General features: G+C 38.7%; 1 protein-coding gene across 1 annotated transcript in view; it reads right to left on the minus strand.

Annotated features, from left to right (window-relative positions):
* Window positions 1-3,319: 3,319 nt before the first annotated feature.
* Window positions 3,320-13,365, minus strand: part of GTF3C3 (general transcription factor IIIC subunit 3) — a 51,495-nt gene continuing 41,449 nt past the window's right edge. The window contains exons 16-18 of the mRNA XM_055122833.1: window positions 11,282-11,406; window positions 7,603-7,755; window positions 3,320-4,745 (exon numbers count right to left, since the gene is read on the minus strand). Coding sequence (XP_054978808.1) covers window positions 4,623-4,745; window positions 7,603-7,755; window positions 11,282-11,406 — 401 coding nt within the window. The 3' untranslated portion in view covers window positions 3,320-4,622. The remainder of the gene's footprint in view (window positions 4,746-7,602; window positions 7,756-11,281; window positions 11,407-13,365) is intronic.

Below are 13,365 nucleotides of genomic sequence, written 5' to 3' on the forward strand. Positions count from 1 at the left end.
ATATCGCACTCGCACGCAGGAGCCTGGCAAGCTACCCGAGGCGTATTGGATGTGCCAAAAACAGTAACAAATAAGTCTCACAATCGAGAGACGTTACTGGTGCCCGCTCGAGCAAATCGATGAGCAACGGGATGACAATGACAGTGGCAATTTATCTATTGCCTATAGGCTTTGTAGTTCCTAAAATAATTCAGTCTTGTGCCATCTCTTCCCCTATTGTCTTTGATCTTGAGTTCATACCGCATTACAATTTCTTGCTGTTCTGCTTTGGATTTTGAAACCTCTGGTATCTGTAGACCAGTAGTGTGGGGAGTTGACAGCTTTCTCACTATTTCAAGCTACATCTCAGCTGATAAATGACCCGGAGCTTTTACAGGAAGCTGACAGCCAAAGTCTGTTGGAGCAAGGCTGGAAAACAAGAACCAGACATCCACATTTGCAGAGCTCCTCCAGCAGGCTATTTTCTCCAGAGCTCCCGTTGGGGCTGGCACAGAGGATGTCAAATCAGCTTTGGAGTCTGATGATCCCTCCAGACCACACCTGTCCCTCCCTTTGTCTTGCAAGTGTCACTCCACAAGCCACTTTCCCATTACACCTGCTTCCTGGAGAACCTCATCAGCTCATCTAAGAATCTACTTGGGAGGACATAGGATCATCTTAGAGAATCAAAAGAGGAATTTAATTCTGGAGGAAGGAGCTCTGCAGGCAATTCTGCCAGCCTCATTGTTAAAGCATGACATTCATGTAGTTTTAAAGATACACACTCGCATCATCTGCTAATATTAAAAACCTCAGGAGAGATAATGATTGGTACAGCTTGGGACAGGTTCAATTATCAGAGGCCAGTAAGAGTTGGTCTCTATTAGGGGCATTTCCAGGAAAAGAAAGAAATTGAGCTACTCATCACTAAAAAAAAAAAAAAAAATGCTAATACTTGAAGAAAGTTTCCAGTGTTCAGACAAATGAAGAATGCTATTAGGAAGACACATCTGAAGATGTAGATTAAGAGTCACGGCAACCCAGAATAGGAATAAGAACTGTCCGACATGTCCCCCACTGACCACTGGAGATATCTACATTCCCTTTCTAGAAATCCACATAGTCTACAGTGAGCATCTTGCTAAATTTCTCCAGATACATTGAAAAAAATGATCAATTTTCTATTAGTCATTTTCTTGAGATTTTGTCAGTGGGATAGCAACAAACTGAAGGAAACTTTATTTCCATCAAATTGTCTAATACTATGTTTCTTTTTATAGTAATTTCCCTACAAACTTATACGAGTTTGCTGTTAAAGTCCCTAAAGAATTTTCATCAAGCTACTGGTAAATTAGTCATAATCTATATTTTAAAAATTGACAACTTAGGGGCTGGAGCGATAGCACAGCGGGTAGGGCATTTGCCTTGCACACGGCCGACCCGGGTTCTAATTCCAGCGTCCCATATGGTCCCCTGAGCACCGCCAGGGGTGATTCCTGAGTGAAGAGCCAGGAGTAACCCCTGTGCATCGCTGGGTGTGACCCAAAAACCAAAAAAAAAAAAAATTGACAACTTAATCTTAATTGCACTTGGGTTGGGGGATACACCTGAAGGTAATTGGGGGACCATGTAGTGGTCCGGGATCAGACCTGGGGCTCTCACATGCAAAGCATGTACTCCAACTCTCTGAGCCATCTCCCTGCCCCTCTTAGTGGAACATTCTTTAATAAACTGTCACTTGTCATTCATCTGTCATTCTTAATACTGGAACTTTCCATTTTCTCACATATAAATTTAGCCTTGTGCCTTTCCCTGCCACCCCCCCCCCCGCCCGCCCCGCCCCACATAGGCTGTAGTTCCAGGTCCTCATACACTCTATCACTGAGCTACATTTCCCATACCAAATATATCTTCAGTGACACTGGTGATGTCAGGAAGCTGGTGACAAATTACTTGCAATTTCTTCAAGTTGACATCAATTAACTTGCTTTGGGTTTGAGCATCCCACCAGATGAAGTCATGTTTCTTCTTTCAAATGCCTATCTCACAAGCCTGTCACTATGGACTTCCCAAATGCTCCACCGAAACCCAGAGAGACCAAAACTGATTGGCTCAGGCGCCTCCCCATTCCCTTTCAAGAAAAGGAGTTTGCCACCTAAATAATGTCATGTTTCTCAATGTGCAAACAAGTCTGCTAGAATCATATTAAAATTAACAACATACTCGAGATGTCCTTTTGCCCATCCAGTTCAATTGATCTTTTCTTTTTCAACAGAATATTATTATTTAGAATTTTCCCCCAACAATCAAACCTGCTGAAAAGGTATCATTTGATAATTTGTTTTCCATTGCTGAGAATGAGGGATATATGAGCTTGTGAGGCTGTGGCCGTGCGGTTTTGGATTTCTGATATTTTAGTTCAGTTCACAGTTTTGTCTGCGGCTGCTCCGGATCTTGTCTAGGCGGAGATCGTGCCTGTAACACCCCCATCCCAAGATCTCCTGCACACCAAGTCACTGCAAACTCGTACCTCTGGGTAGTGGGTTCTGAAAGACGGCAGTTGCCACGTGGGTGCTGCTGCCGCCGCTGCAGCCATCACTGCCGAAACAGTCAAGAGAAAAAAACCTCTCCCCTCCCCGGGCGGCAAGGGTTTGTAGTTCAGTTCACAGTCTAGATGCATTTCTATAAGAAGCCGCTGGGTGCCAAAAGTGGTTAGGAGCCCTCTAGGATCACAGTCTTTAAGGAGCAGAGGAGCTGTTTCGTGTGTGGCTGCTCTGGATCTCATGTGGACAGAATCATATTTTTTAAAGTACTAAGGATTAAAATTTTCAGTTTCAAAGCATAATGACAGTTGCTTGTGGAACCATGGATCTGGAGATGAAATTCATTCATAGCAGCTGGGGATGTATTTCAGCGGTCGAGCACACAATTTGCACGTATGAGTTCCCAGACATAATCCCAGCCTTCCCCTCTTCACCCCCCACCCCATATGGTCAGAGTTCTCCCTCACCATATCTTGATCTAACTTCCTACTTTCTATGCTTTCCCACCTTATTCTGTTTGTATATTGTACTTCTCAGAGTATGAAATACGAGGCCTTAAAACAGAACGATCAATTCCATGATCTTCATGTTGACTACATCACTAGATAATACGCATATTCCTACTGTTTTTGCTCTTGAGTTTTCACAAAAATTTTATTTTAAAATAAAATAAAACAAACCACCTTTTCTATTGCAGACTAAACTTCACAACCAATTAGTTATATTGTCCCTGGTTTCTATTTCCTTCCTATGGAAAGTTAAAAAAGGATGAATGCTCAATGGAAAGGAAAATGATATCGGTAGTGGATAGGATTTTTTTTTATTTAAATAACAGAAAAACAAAAGCTAGTATAAAAGTGTAATTTATTACAGTACAGAACCTAGAGTATCTTACAGAAAGAACTCAAGAATTACAACACAACCACAAGAAAGCGTCTCAACACAGTCATAGAAGATAGGAAGGGAAACTGGAAAATCCTCTGGGAGCACAGTGTACTCTGCACTTCTCATCTCTGCTTCTTAATGCGTTAGTTTCCTTTTTCCTTTGCCATCAAAATGGAAGAGTTGGACTAGCTGGCTCCATATGACAATCAGAAAGTGCCTCAGAGAAAGTACTAGCCCCGCAGACAGGCCCTTCTTCATTCTGAACTCTGCAGAGAAGGAAGAAGGACCACTTGACAGGCAGAGCTTGGTTCCGGAGCAGACTCCCTGCTGAGACGACTGTGAGTAATAGCAATGAATCTTACAAAGTGGCTCACGGGGCCCTATGGCTAGGATGAGGGGATAGTATGGAGGGAGAAATGCTAGGTTTTAAGAAGATACTCTAGAAAATGTTTTCTCCAGGGAATTTTCTTTTATTTTTTAAAATTCAAGTTTTAGATTCTGCTCTGGAGTAAACATCTTATTGCTTACAGATTTCTGTGTTCCAAATATTCCTTGTTAAATGTTAAAATCTGTGGGAGATTTTAATAGGCAAAACTTGGAAGACAAAAACTAACTAGCAGTCTCCTTTTTCCTTCTAAGATCAACACAGGCACAACTTTTATGTTGTGACCCTGAACTGGAATAAGTATGAACGTACAGAACAAGAAATAGCTTGCAAAAAAAAAATAGCCTGCTAGTGATTCTGAACATGCTATTTAATCACATGTGTAAACTAATATTTCTTTCAAATAAATAAATGCACAAGTTTCTATACTTAAATAACTGTACTAAGAGGTCACACATAGCTTTACTGCTGGTCCCAAGCACTTCTTATAAGACCAGGTAAATACTGGTGAGTGATTAATATACAATATTAAATGCACAAATGAATAAATGGTGTCCATAAAAAAATCAACTCCAAGCTTGCAAAAAGTTTTTTCTATTCATTCCAGCTTTAAGTAAATTTTACTAAAAAATAGAAAGGGAAAACAACAAAATCATATAAAATTCATGTACAAAGGATGATTCTGTATACCTACCAGAAAATCATTATCACATATTAAAAATGAAATCATTAGATAATAATGAAATTATTACTTAACAGTAAGTCCTGAGATAGAAAACATTGGCCCATGCATAGCAGTTGCCCAATGCTCCTTCCTCATTTGAGTTATGTCATGTAATACAATAGGTAAACAAGAGTTTTTGAGCCATTATAATATTCCCGCTGCTCTGGTAAATGAGAGACAAGTTGTAGGCAATATCTCTTCGTAAGTCTAACTGGTCAAGTTCTATACCCTATGAGAAAAATACAGGAATAAGTTATATTTCAAATTGACAGATAATTTTATGGCAAATAAACAATTTCAAAAGTATTCAAAAAGCTGTATATTAAAATCCCTAATACTAAAAAGATATTCTGAGTCTATCAATTTTTCAAAATATACTTAGTTAGTTTATCGTTTCAGTGATTTATCATCAAAGTGATTTATCATCTTTTTCCTTTTCTCTTTATCTACTAAAATTTCTATTCAAGCAGGTATTTCCCTTTGTGATCAAACTCTAAAGTTCTGACTTTTTTTCCCACTGTATTTCAATTAGAGTTTAATCATCTTGAAAACTTTTTTTACATGGCAGAGCTCAGGAAACAACGCTGGGATAGACTCTGAGGCTAGAGGAAGCAAAGCATCTGCTGCAGCTCTCTGAGCTATCTCCCTGACCCAAGCAACATTTTGGGGATGAGGGTCCCTCAAGTGGTGCTCAGGGGGCCCAGGATACACTCCCTGGGATTCTCAGAGTTGGTTGGTGGTGGAGTACAAGGGTCAAAGGATGTGGTCCTGCTTGGGTTCTGCAGTGCTGGGCTTCAGTGAGTGATACTCAGGGGACCATATGGTACAGGGATAGAACAAGGATCTGCTGCGTGCAAATCATGCACCTAAACCCCTGTAACAGCCCTCTGGTCCCAAACATTTAAGGTTTTTTTTTTTTTAAAGGAACATAACTGGCATATTTTCATTATGGAAGAATTCCGAAAGAGGACACAGCTCAAATGGCAGAGCACATGCCTTACATGTACCAGGTTCTGGGTTATATCCCCAGCATCCGAGGGTCAACAGGTGACACCAGGATAGCACTGAGCTTCTGAGCACCACACTGGTGTGGTACTCCAAAAAATAAATTAAAAAACTGAAAATAGAGATTTATGCACACTGCATTTAGAGGCTTCTTCTGAGAAATATAGGTATTTCTTACATTGCCTATCAGAGACATTAGTAAATGTACAAATGTATTTTTAAACCTCTAAGAAAAATTCTCCTTTACTTGACTCGTCACACCTCTCTCCTGTTCACAGAAGTTTAGTACCTTAGTTCTATTATCAAGGCTCACTAGTTTGCGGTATTGTTATCTTTCCACCCAATTTATATCCTTTTTCTTTTTTTGGACTTTTTGGGTCACACGTGGCGATGCTTAGGTAGGGGCTGTTTCTGGTTCTTCACTGAGCAATCACATCTGGCAGTGCTCAGGAGGTCATATGGGATGGCAGGATCAAACCTAGGTCAGCCACATGCAAGGCAAACGCCCTCCCTGCTGTCCTACTGCTCCAGCCCCCAACTTATATCCTTATATATTATACTCACAGATGAAATTACCCAATACTTGGTTTTTCCCTCCTGACTTATTTCCTAGAGTTCATTCCAATTTACTGACATTTTACTGAGAACAGCAAAATTTCATCTTTAATAATGGCTAAATTCTCAGGCTGATTCAATAAATTTTTTTTTTTAAAAAAAGTGACTAAAACTGATCACGAACAGCCTTATCTCACAGTGATTCAATCAAAAAAAATTTTTTTAAATGGCTAAACAGTATTCCATTGTATCAAGTGTTTTAAAATGTTTAACAAGGGCTGGAGCAATAGTACAGAGGTAGGGCATTTGGCTGATCCATGGCTGATCCAGGTTTGACCCTCGGCACCCCATAGAATACCTTAAGCACTGGGCCCTGCAGGGAGCGATCCCTGAGTACAGAGCCAGAAGTAAAACCCGAGTATTGCCAGGTGTGGCACCAAATCTAAAACCAAAACCCAAAAAGTTTAACTAATAAATTAAATTTCACCCATACAGTGAAGGAATAACTTTAAATGAACAAGTTATTAAAAAGTGAAAATAGAAAAAGCCGTAACTTAGTACCAATATAATCTTAGGGAAAAGTTTAAATATAATGGCAGAACAATGTATAGATATTGCATCATTAGAAAAATATGTAATTTCTACACATTAAAAAATAAATGAAAAAAATAAGAAATGAACAAGTAAGAGAAAAATATCTGTAGAATATAACAAAATAGACATAAAAAGAATAGGTTTGGGAAGACATGCAACAGATTGATCAAAATGACTAAGTTAGGGTTGCCACTCACTACCTTTACTACTACTTAAAAAACAAAGCAATGAGCTTAGAGGAATAGATTATAGAAGTGTTTCTGATCTTCTACAGTGTAAAATGCAGGAATTAACTGGAAAAAAGAAACATCTGCAATAACAAAGAATACCATACCTATGAAGCTAAAGAGGAAATATGTAAAGGCATTTATAAAATGAAGAATATAAGTGTTCAAAATAAACTTGAATAATGGCAGCAGAAAACAGTTGTGAAAGGTGAGATTATACAAAAATTAACAATGAAAACCTTTTTTTCCCCGCCTCAAAATAAAAGTAAAATCAATACTTCAAACACAGATGATTATAGTAGTGGCTACATATTACCCTAACTATAATATCCTGAAACAAAACTATGTTAATACTTGGCTTTTGTCTTTAGAAATATGCTACAACTGAACAAGGAAGTGAAGAATAGCTTTATTATATAGTACTTAATGCTTCATGTCTACTAGAGTGGCAATTTAGCTTACCTAAAGTGGTTATAATTACAAGCTGTATATGCCCATCTAGTAGCTGGCAAGTTTTAAGGTAAGGTATCAAATGTCTCTTGTTACTAAACAAATTTACATAAATGCACTCAATTGGAAAAAATTAATTTGTATATATCACCTATTATTTATTTCACTGTTTGGACCACAACAATGAGCTTAACTGCACTTCTCAATAGAGTATATGAATGGACTCCTTTACCGATACAGTAAATCATACAATACCTCTACTATTATTGGAGGGAGCTCCAGCGCCTTCTCATAATAGTGGATTGCAAGATGAGTCAGACCCAGTTGGTGAAGAGCCCGGCCCAAATTGTAGAATGATTCCTGGCAAGGCCCACGTAGACTAAGATATCGATTAAGAAAGGAAAAGCCCTGGCAAAAAAAGAAAACAAGTTAGCACTGTACTCACTTGATCAGTATGTACTAATCCACTGTATGTGCCAGGTGCTGGGAATACTAATATTTAAGAGACGGAGCATCACCTGAAAGAACATATATCTGTAGTCTAGTGTCATATCAAACTAAAGGCAAGAATTCTTCTGAAAGTGCAAATAAAGGAAGGTCTTATTTTTAAGCTAAGAACAAAAACAGTCACCAAAAAACGACGAAATATTACTATTAACTGAGAATTAAATCAATTTTTTAAAAGAATCAGTAATTTTAAGTATAGAATACAACAAAGTTATTCTCCGGGTGATCTACTCTTATTATATACGTTATTTGTTAGATAACAGTTACACATTTATCTTCATGAATAAGTTTAAAAATTAGTAAGTTCTTTAGATTCCATTTTAGAGATAAAAGTACTTATGATCAGGGGCTCTGAAGATATCACAGGGGTTAGAGTACACTCCTTGCATCCTGAACATGGCCAATGCAATCCTGGAAGCCCCCGAAGCACCAGGGTGTGGCATGGTGGTCTCAGGCACTGCAGGGCCCCACCTCCCACATCCTGAGGTCTGAGCATTCTACTGTCTGGCCTACTTGGCTGAGAATTGCCAGAAGTGGCCTCAGGGACCCTGAACACCACCCCGCAAGCTCTGCCCCAACAAAACTTTATATTCAAAAACAAAATCATACATTCTGCATAATTTAGGAACCCATTTGTGTTTGGCACAATGACCTCAAGCCATATGGTTTCTGTTAAGTAACAGTGGGCAAACTACTGATCTCAGAGAAATACGCAGTCCTCACATTTTAAAATTTAAAGTCAAAAACCCAAGAAAGAAATGGTAATCTGAGAAGAAGTGCAGCAACCCAAATGAACTCAAAGGTCTCTGATGGAATAAAAGTCGTTACATGCTGCATTTCAAGACCTTCATAAACAAATACAGGAGACCTGACAACTGGAAAACTAATCAACTATTTAATCATTTTTAAAAAAGAGAATATATTGGGGCTGGAGAGATAGCACAGCGGGTAGGGCGTTTGCCTTGCACGCGGCCGACCCGGGTTCAAATCCCAGCATCCCATATGGTCCCCTGAGCACGGCCAGGGGTGATTCCTGAGTGCATAGCCAGGAATAACCCCTGTGCATCGCCAGGTGTGACCCAAAAAGCAAAAAAAAATAAAAAAATAAAAAAAATAAAAAAGAGAATATAGACAGGCAATTTCTTTGGCATTATAAATCATTAAATATAAAACTAAAAAATAAGAATAAGAAAAATTTTAGTGAAAAACAGTTTTTTTGACATCAACTATTACAGCTCAAACATTTTATCATACTTGAGTCTTACAGGATCACATAAAGGCAGGAAAGACAGCAAACATATCTTTTAGTGCAAAGAAAAAGAAATTTATAGTTGTGTAGAATTAAAAGATTCTAGAGAATCTAAATCAAAAATGCTGATGGGGGGGCTGGAGTGATAGCACAGCGGGTAGGGCATTTGCCTTGCACGTGGGGTTTGATTCCCAGCATCCCATATGGTCCCCTGAGCACCGCCAGGAGTAATTCCTTAGTGCAGAGCCAGGAGTAACCCCTGAGCATCGCTGGGTGTGACCCAAAAAGCAAAAAATAAAAAATAAATGCTGATAGCAATGAAATTGATTTACAATCTTTAAAAGAACACAACATTAGAACAATGACTCAAGAAATTAGTACAATGAACTTAATGAACTCTCCTTTACCCATAATCTCTTGTTCCTCTCTATCCCCAATCATTTTTGACATATATGTGTGCATATATCACTGTCACTGTATTACTGTCATCCCATTGTTCATCGATTTGCTCGAGTGGGCGCCAGTAATGTCTCCATTCATCCCTGTCATGTGCTAGTGGCGTATTGGGGGCTCTTTCAGGATGAGGGGAATGAAATGCCAGGCTCTGTGTGAGAGGGGTGTGTGTGTGTGTGTGTGTGTGTGTGTGTGTGTGTGTGTGTGTGTGTGTGTGTTTGGTGGCCACACCTGACTATGCTAAGGGTTACTCCTGAATCTGCACATAAGAGATCACTCCTGGGGGTCATATGGGATGAAAGGGATTGAACTCAGATCAGTCATGAAGGCATGTGCACAAAGCAAGATAGCAAGGCTGGAGTATCTCTCCAGCCTCAAGACCTATTTAATCAAAAAGGTAATTTAAAATTAAATTTTGAAATTACTTTGAAGTACGTAACTTTTTGTCCTACTAGGACAAAAACCTACATATTTTAACTATTTAGTAGTATTTAATTAATTCCTCACTGATTTCGTTTTTTTATGGGCTGGGGGAGGGGGTGGTTGGGTTACACTTGGCAGTACTCAGTCTTAATCCTGGCTCTGTGCTGAGGGATCACTCCTGGCTGTGCTCAGGATGGACACTATAGGAGGTCAAGGATTGAACCCAGGTAGGCTACATGCGAGGTAAATGCACCACCTGCACTACTATCACTCTGACTCCCTCCCATCACATTTTTTACCAGAATATAGCTTCATGAGAATAAAGAATTTTCTGTCTGTACTCACTGCTCATTCTTTCTTAGTTGCTGGCACAATAGATATATACTCAATACATAATTGTCTAATTTAAAAATAATCCTATATTATTTAACCCAGGGAAAGTTCCCATTAAGTTAGAAAAAAACTTAGAAGAGGTCAAATACTGAAAATACCTCAAAAATGTAAAACTTCAAGTTAAAAAAATTTAATAGACAATTTCAAGTACACAAAAGTGAGGACATTATAATAAATCTCAATTTCAAATTTCAATAATTACTATAGTTCGGGCTTTCTTTTAATGATTTTACTTAAAAAAAAAACAACTAAAAAAATGCTCTTTACTAATGCTAAAATTTCCTTCCTAATCTCTTTAAGAATTGTATTTCTACATGTATCAAATATAAAAACTAAAATCATAAGAAAAAAGTGCTGAAGATACAGTGGTGAACAGGACAGACTTGATCTCCAATAATCTTGTTAGAGTTTTTATTAGAGATAAACAATATACAAAGTAAATAAGAAAATAAATAATTTCAAAGTGCTATGAAAGAAAACTTAAAAAAAGACAATTGTCATTGATGATCTAAGGAATAGTTACATTAATTCATAATTACTATATGTGCATATTATACTTTAAAAACTGAATTTTCAATGGCTAAAAGGCTGTAGGCCTCAGAGGTTCCAGAGTTTAAGGAGGCCTGCAAAAAGTCCTAAGATTTGCTGTACCTTTTCTTCCTGATGCACCCTTTCGGATTGACTGTGTAAGTCATTGAATATAGTAGGTAGGGCATCACAAGTGCTGAACACAGAGATGGGTGGTGGTGACTCCCAACAGGTATACTAACCAGGCATTACTTTTGAATCAAGATAATAAAAACATCTCTCACACACACACACACAAACACACACACACACACACACACATAAACACGCATACACACACATGCACTTTTAAAGAAATGAGGAGAAACCATAACAAATTACCTGCACAACAAGGGCATGTCTCTTTAATACATACTTCTGAGATGCCATATGGATAAAAGTCAGACCAATACACAGGTTGTAGAGAGGTTCGGTGGGATGGGTGCGGAAAGCTTGCACATACTGTCCTAAAACGAGCAGCAATGTTGGTGTGGCAAAACATGGTTTCAATTTCTTCAACACACATTCAAGTACTTTTAAGTTTTCTTTGATTTATTATTACTTAACAATTCTTAGTGTGTGGTTGTCAACACACTCACCACTAAAGTTCTAGTGTCATCCACTACCACCTAAAAGATCCCTCTGTTCATCTCTGTAAATGTACTTTAAGACTATCAAACATTACAACACTTAAAACATGAAAGGAAAGTATTCTAGAGTATCAACCAATGCACATTAATCGGAACTGTGAAAATAATGGCCAATATAACACAATGCAGAAGGACTTACTCATGCATGTATCCTGACCTTGAAGGTTAAATGTCAGCAAATAAAAGTAATTTTTTAAGACGTAGCTAGACATTTCCATGTAAAGTAATACTTCCAAAATAAACAATTCGTTATGAGCCTAGAGATAGCTCAGTGGTTGAGCATCTGCTTTGCAGGTGTAAGGCCTGAAGTTTGAGGCCTAGGTCCACGCACTGCACATGCCAAGCCTGATCCAGGCAGCACTACTGCTGCGGATCCCTGGCGTCACAACAACTGATCTCTGGTGTACATAACCAAAGAGGTGACCCTGGGTCACTGCAACCACAGAAGGGAAATGGGAACTTAAAAAGCAATTTCTCATTTGAAGACATAAATCTGGGCTGGGATGTAGCCCAGTGGCAGAGAACATGCTTCGTGTGAAATCATAATTCTAGCCGATGGTCTTAAAAAGCAATGGATCTCTCACTCCACTCTAGAGTCACCTGCATCCCAGCTTGGAGTGAATACTTTCTTTTACTTTATGGAGTTCACATTTGTTCTCTTCTCTACTTCCTAAATAAAAATATTTACTTCATAAAAAAAAAAGTAGTGGATCTTTTGGTGAATTATTTTGTAAAAATGAATGAATATGTCTTAAAAATTCAAACGTGATGGATCATGAAAGTGAGAAAGAGTGTTTTTGGAGGGAGGGGACCTTTTAAAGGGCCCCATCCAGTAGTGCTCAGCAGTCACTCCTGGTCATACTTGGGGTTTGATAGGTAGTGCCAGGAAGTGAACTGGCCAACCACATAAAAGGAGACCCTAATCCCTGTACTATTTCATCAGCATCGGTTTTGTTTTTCAGATTATGGATACTATTTCCCTAAATGGAGCATTATCTTTTTTAAATAAGAAAAACTAGATGTATCTGAAAATAATAATTTTTGAGTTTTTGAATTCTATGTATTGTTTATGTACAATGGGCTGGAACGATAGCACAGCGGGTAGTGCATTTGCCCTGCATGCAGCGGACCCAGGTTCGAGTCCTCCGCCCCTCTCGGAGAGCCCGGCAAGCCAGAGAGTACACAGCCAGCATGGCAGAGCCTGGCAAGCTACCCGCGGCGTATTCGGTATGCTAAAAACAGTAACCAGTCTCACAATGGAGACATTACGGTGCCTTCTCGAGCAAATCGATGAGTAACGGTATGACAGTGATACAGTGATACAGTTTATGTACAATATCCTCATGTCAAAATTTAACCATTTAAATTTGGAGAACTTAGGCAAATTTTTCTATGAAAAGGAATGACATATTTATATATACATAGAGAAAAACCTCTATTTTTCTGGTTTCTACTACAGGAGGAATGGTGACAGAGAATTTCTTTACAGATAGTAGACTGCAATATGGAATTTTTTATCTTTTTTAAGTTTCTAGATATAGGAAAACAAAAATAAATCTCTATTTTATATTTCCTTAACATTAAACGAACAATTTTAAAAAGCACACATAAACTTTTTTTTTTTTTTTTTTTTGGCTTTTTGGGTCACACCTGGCGATGCACAGGGGTTACTCCTGGCTCTGCACTCAGGAATTACCCCTGGCTGTGCTCAGGGGACCATATGGATGCTGGGATTTGAACCCGGGTCGGCCGCGTGCAAGGCAAACGCCCTACCCG

Source organism: Sorex araneus, chromosome X, assembly GCF_027595985.1.
Source record: "Sorex araneus isolate mSorAra2 chromosome X, mSorAra2.pri, whole genome shotgun sequence".
In the NCBI taxonomy this organism is placed as follows: domain Eukaryota; kingdom Metazoa; phylum Chordata; class Mammalia; order Eulipotyphla; family Soricidae; genus Sorex; species Sorex araneus.